The sequence below is a fragment of the Mustelus asterias genome, chromosome 26 (assembly GCF_964213995.1).
Source record: "Mustelus asterias chromosome 26, sMusAst1.hap1.1, whole genome shotgun sequence".
Classification (NCBI taxonomy): domain Eukaryota; kingdom Metazoa; phylum Chordata; class Chondrichthyes; order Carcharhiniformes; family Triakidae; genus Mustelus; species Mustelus asterias.
Genome location: NC_135826.1, coordinates 19,524,478 through 19,534,724, shown reverse-complemented (window position 1 = coordinate 19,534,724; position 10,247 = coordinate 19,524,478). Strand labels below are relative to the sequence as shown.

Here is a 10,247-nt window from a genome sequence, read left to right as displayed (position 1 = left end):
GAGTTCTGATTTACAATTCATCAACTGATGAGGCTGCAAAGCTTCAGGTCCTTAAATTTCTAATTAACAAAAAAATCTGAACAACACCACGCTCCTTGGGCTTTGGAGCTGGCTGCCCAATGTTGGGGGGAGACTTGGGCTCACTGACCAAAGTTGCAATGTTAATTTGCTTCATGCATCATGTGGGCCTCATCAGACATGCCTGCAGTTTCAAACTTCAGCCACGAGATAGGGCTTCATAAGCTCCAAATACTGCAGACCCTCATAACAGTGCCCACAACAACACCAATAGGCTCTGAGGCAAACTGGGTTTCTTCTGGGCACCCATGGGCAATGTACTGAAGTTTCATTCATGTTTGCTTTCGGCGCTGATTGACAATCCCAGGTCGGCAGGCTACACCATGGGTGGCACGGTGGCACAGTGGTTAGCACTGCTGCCTCACAGCGCCAGGGACCTGGGTTCGAGTCCCGGCTTGGGTCACTGTCTGTGTGGAGTCTACACATTCTCCCCATGTCTGCGTGGGTTTCCTCCGGGTTCTCCAGTTTCTTCCCACACTCCAAAAGACATGCTGGTTAGATGCTAAATTCTCCCTCAGTGTACCCGAACAGGCACCGGAGTGTGGCCACCTGGGGATTTTCACAGTAACTTCATTGCAATGTTAATGTAAGCCTACTTGTGACGCTAATTTTAAAAAAACTAAGAGCATCTTTAACATAAGAATGCATCACAAGGCCAAGGTAGATCAGTTAGCATGGGGGGGCGGGGGCGGTTGGGGGGGGGCGAGCGTTGACCTCAAGTTTAAGGAGAGCAGAATGTGGAAGTTCGGCTGCAGAGTGCATCGGAGCAGTCACATCTGGGTCTGAGGGTTTCAACTGAAGAGGCAGGAGCAGAATTGCATGTTGTTATGGTGCGGGAAGTAAGCAGTCTTAGTGATGCCGCCGATATGTGGTCAGAAGCTCATCTTGGGGTCAGTTGTGACACCAGGGTGGCGAACCCTGTTCACAGCCAGGGAGTGAGAGGGAGTGATGGAGTCGGTAACTGGGGATGGGATTTCTAGAACTTCCCACCAGTGGAATCTTCCAGTCCTGCCAAAAGGCGACACCCCCCCCCACCCCCCACTCCCCCCCCACCCCCCCCCACTCCCCCCCCACCCCCCACTCCCCCCCCACCCCCCACCCCCCCCCCCCCCCACCCCCCCACCCCCCCCCCCCCCCCCACCCCACCAACCCCGTCCTCCAGCGGGGGCAGGCAACACACACAAAATGTCATGGACATTGGTGGGACCGGAAAATGGCAGCACAGTGGTTAGCACTGCTGCCTCACAACGCCAGGGACCTGGGTTCAGTTCCAACCTTCGGCAACTGTCTGTCTGGAGTTTGCACATTCTCCCCATGTCTGCGTGGGTTTCCTCCAGGTGCTCCGGTTTCCACTCACAGTCCAAAGATTTGCAGGTTAGGTGGATAGGCCATGCTAAGTTGCCCTTTAGTGACCCAGGATGTGTAGGTTAGGGGAATTAGCAGGGTAAATACGTAGGGTTAAGGGGATAGGGCCTGGCTGGGATGCTCAGCTGGAGAGTCGATGGGCTGAATGGCCTCCTCCTGCACTGTAGGAATTCTATGATTCTACAATCTCAGCAATGGCAAGAATTTTCCACCGCCAGAAAATGAGCCATGGGAGTGCGGGGGGGGGGGGGGGGGCGGGGGGAGGGGGGTGGGGGTGGAGAGCTGAATATCCCACCCTAGGGTAGGGAGTTTTATTTACTCTTTTACGGGATGTGGGCATCGCTGGCAAGTTCAGCACTTGTTACCCATCCCTTGAACCAGATGGGGTTTTTTTGTAATGGTTTCACGGTCACCCTAATTTAGACCCGTTTATCAATTCCACAATGCTAATTGAATTTAAATCCCACCAGAACCCCAGTCCCAGGAACAACCCCGGGGCACTGGATTACCAGTCCAAGTGACATTACCGCTACTACATACATTGTGCCCGTGATCTACCCAGTATTTAACTGGAGGAGGTGTACACCTACATGGATATATTAACGATTCCTGGGAAGATGCTGTCCCTTTAAACAAAAACACGCCCAGTTCATGAATATGTAGTTGAGTTGTCTGAGACTGGCCCTTTGCTGTTTAACAAGCACTGATACAATACATGAGACACCCGGAAAACAACATTCTCTTCACTTCTCGGGATTGTGTGTGTGTGTTTTTTTAGTCGCGAGAAGTTTCCAAACTTTGCGCTGATCCTAAACTTTTCAACATCCAGACGGTCACCGATGCTTGGAATTTTTCACCCAAATGGACCCAGCAATGAATCACCTACCTGTGTGTTAGTTACAAGGGATCAGTGCAAGTGGCTAGTAAAACACGTGTCTGCATTTCCGAAGGAAGAGAAACATTCTGAGAAGGATTAAATTTGCAAGAAATTAACTAACAATTAAGGAGCTGTGCTTTAATCTTTAGGGAGAGATTGACGGGAGGGGGAGGCGGAGGAGAAGGAGGGGGGGGGGGGTGGTTATTGAGATTTAATAAATGACCACGTTAAATCACGCAAAGCAGCGACTGAATTCTGGCTGCACTTTTAATACGACTGAATAATTACAAATTCATCGCCCTCCAGTTTCAGCAGCTGAAGATTTGAACACCCCCTCCTTGAGATCTGTGGCGGAGTTTTGGAATTGTCAATGTTGCAGGCGATCGATTCTGAAGATTTGAGTAGCCACGAAGCTCCGAGATGACAGTCCAAGATAGGTTCTCTGGCTGAGAGAGCAGACGATTCGGATCAAGCATGTTCCTTCTGTCTTCCTGGTATGTGCACTTCGTTTCAGCTCCCAGTGAAATCGTGTTCCATCATTGATACTGCCTGTCTGTCAGAGTTAACTCCCTGAAGCCTTACAGAATAGTGTCTGCGCCCTTTGCTTTCATACATATTTTAAACTTGGATCATCGGGTGTTGGCATTGCTGAATATTTAAGGATTGAATGGTGCAGTTTATTTCATGGCTGATGCTGGGATGATGCCCTGTGCTTTGTAATTTGATGGAGATGGCAATTTATTGTGGTCAGTTAAAGTGTTTAGGGTATTGTTGGTTGCCGGAAGGGGGATTCTGAGCTCCTTGTCTCTCTTCTATGCCGTCTTAATGTGTGTGTGTGTGTCTTTCCCCCCACACTCTCTTTAGGAGATGGCACTGCTGGAGATTTTGGCTGCTGGCTGGGTTGGTACTGGGGGTTGGAGCCCTCTGCAGTGCTCAGGTACGTAACAGTGCAAACTGAATCAGTGTCATATACACATGCACACTGCACACACATCCACACACACACAAATATAGACATCCACGCATACATATCCACACATACACACACACACAAATACACACGACCACACAGACCCACACACATCTGCACACCGACATCTACACAGATACACACACACCTGCACACCGACATCGACACACAGATACACACACATCTGCACACCGACATCCCCACACAGATACTCACACATATCCACATCAAACACACACACACATCTGTGCACACACCTACACACAGACATCCACACACACATCCACATACACACAGACACACACACCAACAACAATGCCAGCTAAATATGCCTGAGCATTCACCAGTAATTAATGTGCGACAGCTAATTTAGGATTTTACCTTCCATATCCTCTTTGTCTTGTTTTGTTGCTGACTTTTGAAGCGAAACTGTTAGTAAGTTTAAAAGGCATCGGCTAATGGTTAAATTGACTACTATTTTCAGTTCCTTCGTTCTGAGGTTGTCTTTTTGGAAGGGGAAAGTTCCTAACATGATGCATTTATAAAGACAACCTGCTCCTGGGCTTGGCCAAACTTGCCATAAACCGGTCCAGACAGCAGGAGATTGGGGGGGGGCTAACTGTCTGCCCCTCTACCGCAGCTATATTCGCGGTTGGGTGTCCCTGGAGAGGGAGCACTCCAGCACTAATGAGTCCTTCCATGCCTGGTGAGCACTTCGGGGACTGGGGTATTTTATCCACTCCGCTAATCGCATTTTGGTTTAATAAATTAATAAGTTCATAAGATATAGGAGCAGAATTAGGCCATTTGGCCCATCGAGTCTGCTGTGCCATTCAATCATGGCTGATATGTTTAAAGTTTCCTTTGCAATTTGTTTCTGATTGATGCAGTGTCCCTTTAAGGGGCTGTTCTTTCAATTTGTCCTTTAGTTTGTTTAATTTAAGTTAATTGTCTTTATACTCGGGTTGAACCAATGTGCAGTCACTTTGATGCAAAAGACTTTGTAGACATCAACTACATGCACTTATGTAACTGTAAATCCCGTATGGCATGTCAGATACATATCTCTCTCTATATTGCCTGATTATATGTGTGTACACAGTAAGAAGTTTAACAACACCAGGTTAAAGTCCAACAGTTGGACTTTAAGCTGGTGTTGTTAAACTTCTTACTGTGTTTACCCCAGTCCAACGCCGGCATCTCCACATCATGACTATATGTGTGTAGACAGATAACCAACAACAAGCTGATATATTGAATGCAGATCAGTAGTAATTGGCTACGCCCTCCAACTCTATAATCATCCCGTGCATTTGAATTTACATTTATGTCAAACTGGTACTTCCATGTGCTCCTGCTGTTCCTGTAACATTAGCCTATGAATATCAGAGCACATTACCCTATTTGTCGAGACATCCCACAGGATGCATTACTGGTGGAGCGCAGCAAATGTTGTGATTTAGGAAAACATTCAGCGAGTGGCCAACGTGCTAACAGAATACGGAAGGCTGGGCGGCACAGTGGTTAGCACTGCTGCCTCACAGCACCAGGTACACAGGTTCAATTGCCAGCTTGGGTCACTGCCTGTGCGGAGTCTGTACGTTCTCCCCGTGTCTGCGTGGGTTTCCACTCACAGTCCGAAAGATGTGCATCGGCCATGCTAAATTCTCCCTCAGTGTACCTGAATAGGCGCCGGAGTGCGGCGACTGGGGGATTTTCACAGTAACTTCATTGCAGTGTTAATGTAAGCCGACTTGTGACACTAATAAATAAATAGACAGAGGAAGTCCCAGGAAGTGACCAAACTGCACATTCTAACCAAAACTAAACCACTAGCTCAGTTACTTCAATTTTCAGATGAATCAAGACCAAACTGGACCAATTGGGCTCATTCAGTTCACCGTCCATTTCATTTTTCTCGGTCAGTTGTCCTTCTCAAGCCTCTCTTTCTGTTTCTCTGGAGTCTCTGTTCATCAAGACTCAGCAGTCTGTTGAAACTTGGGAGTGCCTCACAGATAAGATTAACCCTGTGATCAGCTGACTTCCACGCTTAGCAACAAGGCAGGTGGGAGGAGGCGAAGTGGGAGGCACTGGATAATAATCAGGATATCAGGGCACTGAGGAAAGCTGTCGTACCCTGACTACCCTGGTGGAGATTAGTTAACGGCACAGAGTGGCAATCAAACCTGGCACCTCGTCACGCTCAGCAACTCAACCAAACTAAAGGGGAAGCTGATATTGTTAACATAGAATCCCTACAGTGCAGAAGCAGGCCATTCGGCCCATCAAGTCTGCACAGACTTTCCACTCAGTGCCTATTCCCGTAACCCCACTAATCCCTCCATAACCTGCACATCTTGCGTCGCTAAGGGGCAACTTTAGCATGGCCAATCAACCTAACCCGCACATCTTTGGAGTGTGGGAGGAAACGGGAGCTCCCAGGGGAAGCCCACGCAGACACGGGGAGAATGTACATACAGACAGTCACTCAAAGTTGGAATTGAACCCGAGTCCCTGGCACTGTGCGGCAGCAGTGCTAACCACTGTGCCATCGTGTTATGTTCCTGTTGAATAAGATTTTTTTTTAAACGATCAGGTGATATTCTAAATAAAATGAGTAACTCGTTAAATTGCTCCCCTACATTAAAATAATATGAATAACCATATTAACAGATGATCTTATTTGCGGCATCATTGTAAATAAGAGCGTGGATTTTCCTTTGTAATATCACAGGGGCCGCCTGTTTGAACATACCGGTACAGCTGGTGAGATGAAGGATTTTGAGAGGGAAACCATCACAAGGGGGCGTAATGGTAATGTCATTGGACTCGTAATCCAGAAGCCCGGAATAATTCTCTGGGGCACATGGGTTCAAACCTTACCATGGCAGCTGGTGGATTTTGAATTCACTTAATAAAATCTGGAATTAAAAGCTAGTCTCAATAATAGTGACCACAAAACAATTGCCGATTGTCATTAAAAACTTATCTCGCTCATGTCCTTTAGGGAAAGAATTCTGCTGTCCTCACCTGGTCTGGCCTATATGTGACTCCAGAGCCACAGCAATGTGGTTGACTCTGAAAGCCACTCAGTTCAAGGGCACGTAGGAATGGGGCAATAAATGCTGTTCTTGCCAGTGATGCCCACATCCCATGACAGAATTTATATTTTATTAAATTACCAAACATCCCTCGTACTTGCTGGCTAAATTGGAGCTCAATCCACCAAATCCAGTATATCGCCGTTCCTTCGCAGTCACTGGGTCAAAATCCTGGAACTCCCTCCCTAATGGCATTGTGGGTCAACCCACAGCACGTGGACTGCAGCGATTCAAGAAGGCAGCTCACCACCACCTTCTCAAGGGCAACTAGGGATGGGCAATAAATGCTGACCAGCCAGCGACGCCCATGTCCCACAAATGAATTTTTAAAAGCCTCAGATTTAAACATCCCATCCTTATGTTCGAATCCTTCCCCTCTCTCTTTAGCCTCTTCTAAACCTACAACTCACTGAGACCTCTGTATTCCTCCAATTCTTGCACATCCCTGCTTTCCTTCAGGCCATGATCGGTGACCGTTCCTCCAGATGTCTCAGCCTCAAGATATGCAATTCCCTCTTTGAACCTCATTGCCTCCCTCTCCTCCTTTAAGACGCCTGCTTAAGTCAAACCTTTTTGATCAAGCAGTTTGATCACCAGTCGTAATGTCTCCTCCTTTGACTTGGTGTCAATGTTTGTCTGATTAAGCACTTTGGGAAATTATTATTCTGTTAAATGTGCTATACAAATGCAAGCTTTTTTTGTTGTTTTGGCGGGTGACCTGCCAGAGAGAAACAGTCAGTCCTGGTTGAAGGTTACGGGTGGAACTTTCCCACCCCGCCCACCATGGGACCATGCAAAGGTCCATTGACCTCAGGCGGAATTATCCAGAATTGGGGTGAGTGCAGCCAGAAATCCCGCTCATGTGTCAACCAGGGCATTTGCTCTGGCTTATGTCAAGGGTGGGATGAGACTTGCAAAATGGATTCTCATTATTAATTACACCAATAAATATAGGTTGATTTCTTAATTGTCAATTAAGTTTTGATCTTCATTAAGAGCACTTATAGTGCCTAGCACAGTGGTTCCCAAACTTTTTTCACTGGCCGCACTTTCGGAATAAAAAAAATTTGCTCGCGCCTCACCGAATTTTTTATTGATAAGAAATACATTCAAAAATAAAAAAAAACAACTCCTAGCAGTGCTTGATTCATAACATAGAACACAACTACTTTATAATATGATCATGGGACATCCAGAAAGTATAAAACAATCACTTTGGAAAAATAGCTAATCCATGTTTAAATGTTTCTTTGATTGTCCTTGAATCTTCCCGCCACACTTGCCACCCTCTCTCGCCGCACCAGTGTGGCGCGCTGCACCCTTTGGGAACCACTGGCCTAGCTACACTAAGTATTATGCAGTCTTTATTATTGCTCTTATGTTGCTCTGAGGCCTGTATGAGGACTGTCAGTCCCTGACCCATGAATCTTGATGTGGAGATGCCGGCGTTGGACTGGGGTAAGCACAGTAAGAAGTCTCACAACACCAGGTTAAAGTCCAACAGGTTTATTTGATAGCAAAAGTCACTAGCTTTTGGAGCGCCGCTCTTTCATCAGGTAAGTGCTACCTGAATGAAGGAACAGCGCTCCAAAAGCTAGTGGCTTTTGCTACCAAATAAACCTATTGGACTTTAACCTGGTGTAGCGAGACTTCTTACCACGAATCTTGGGCAGCTGCCTGCAATCTATAATTGAGAGTCTCTTGATTCCCTAAAGGCAGCTGTGTAAGACTCGTATGTGGGAATACAGGTCCGACTATATGATAGGCAACTTAACTTCTGTTTAGTTGGAACAGAAGTGATATTCCTTTAAAAGTGGCCTTGTTTTCCTTTGTCCTGACATGTCACATTAATCATCAGTTAAACATCACAGCCACATAATAGAAGTCTCAGAACATGTCAAAGTTCCTGTCACTGCAGTGGAAAAAGGATCAGGTTCAAGTTAGAACTAAAGCTGGGACTTTAGTTTCTCCAGTTCTGTTGCTTTTAGCATGGCGATTATGTTGTTTGTGGCCCAGTGATAAAAGCCTGTTGTCACACTTCATAGAATCCCGGCAGTGCAGAAGGAGGCCATTCGGCCCATCGAGTCTGCACCGACTCTCCCTCAAGGCATTGCCCCCAGGCCCTATCCCCGTAACGCCATGTATTTACCCCGGTAATTCCCCTAGCCTACACACCTTGAGACAATAAGGGACAATTTATCATGGGCAATCCACCTAACCAGCACATCTTTGGACTGTAGGAGGAGACCAGAGCTCCCAGAGGAAACCCAAACAAACATGGGGGGGAGAACTTGCAAACTCCACACAGAAAGTCACCCAAGGTCAGAATTGAACCTGGGTCCCTGGTACAGTGAGGCAGCAATGCACTGTGCCACCATGCCATGGAGCCCAATTTTGACTCTGTTTATGTAGGTAGTTTTGAGTGAGTTAAAATCTCGTCAATCCAGTGAGCACTGTGCTCCCAAATCAGAAGACAATTGTCCTGTGCTCTCACCTCTTATCTCAGTATAGAAGTATACACATTTAAGGATCTTCCTCAGCTTTGTCACCACTTGGAGTCATATTGCCTTCCGAAACCTAGGGTCAAAGCTCAAACATGAATAATGCCCTTTGTGCGAAGCACTGTGAACCAAAGTAAAATGACTGGAGAGTTTCTTCACATGGCTTAGACTCCTAATGTGGGAGATGCCGGCGTTGGACTGGGATAAGCACAGTAAGAAGTCTCTGGTGTTGTGAGACTTCTTACTGTGCTTAGACTCCTGACACAAGGCACTGGCCTCATCGCTCTTCTGTGAACCTCCACCATTCGAATGTTTTTTTTAACCTGGAAATAGATCAGACGGAAGGTGTGAACAACATGTTTCCACAGGTAGACTCCTGTAGCTTCCACTTACACATGTGTAAGGATCAACACCTTAAAAGCAAATAGCCAAGGGGTAGTTTCCTGCAACGCGCCACACTGCTTGGGTCAGACAGCGTGCATGAAAGGTTCCAAGTGATCTTCATTAGCGTGGCACTTTACTTTTAAACATTGACTTATTCAGGCTTGCATTGTTTTAGGTCAGGGCGAGCAGCCAGTTCCCAGTTATGATAGTTTAGTGTTTATCTAAAGAGACTGCTGGAGTCACAATGCAATAAAAAAACTGCAGCCCACTGAGAGATAATCAGATAATCAACTGGGAGCGTGATATTTCATAGAATCATAGAATTCCAACAGTACAGAAGGAGGCCATTCAGCCCATTGAATCTGTACTGACCACAATCCCACCCAGGCCCTATTCCCGTAACTCCACACATTTACCTTGTTAATCTCCCTGACACCAGGGTCAATTTAACATGGCCAATCAACCTAACCCGCACATCTTTGGACTGTGGGGGGGAAAATTGGAGAACCCGGAGGAAATCCAAGCAGACACGGGGAGAAAGTGCAAACTCCACACACAGTGACCAAGTCCGGAATTGAACCCGGGTCCCTGGCGCTGTGAGGCAGCAGTGCTAACCACTGTGCTGCCCCTTGTGAACGTCTACACTTGCCCAACATGTCTGTTGTCATGAGTGCCACAGCGTTGTATGAAAGAATCCACAGATAATAGAAATGGCAGTTTCTCAATGATAACAAGTCATTGAGTCATACAGCACAGAAACAGGCTCTTCAGCCCACCATGACTATGCCTACCAACACACACCAATCTATATTAATCCCATTTACCAGCACTTGGACCATCGCCTACTATGAAGTCACTCACCTTCCCCATGGAGCTGCCACTTATTCAGTTCACTGCAGCTGTGTAACCCCAAATAGACTTAGCACATTGTTGTTATGCCACATACCAGGAGTTTTTCCAGAATGCATTGT

The 10,247-nt window shown here is 46.7% G+C and overlaps 1 protein-coding gene across 1 annotated transcript in view; it reads left to right on the top strand.

The window, feature by feature from the left end:
• The first annotated feature begins 2,124 nt into the window (after positions 1–2,124).
• LOC144479501 (ADAMTS-like protein 5) overlaps positions 2,125–10,247 on the top strand; it is a 125,889-nt gene continuing 117,766 nt past the window's right edge. The window contains exons 1-2 of the mRNA XM_078198232.1: positions 2,125–2,814; positions 3,185–3,257. Coding sequence (XP_078054358.1) covers positions 2,795–2,814; positions 3,185–3,257 — 93 coding nt within the window. The 5' untranslated portion in view covers positions 2,125–2,794. The remainder of the gene's footprint in view (positions 2,815–3,184; positions 3,258–10,247) is intronic.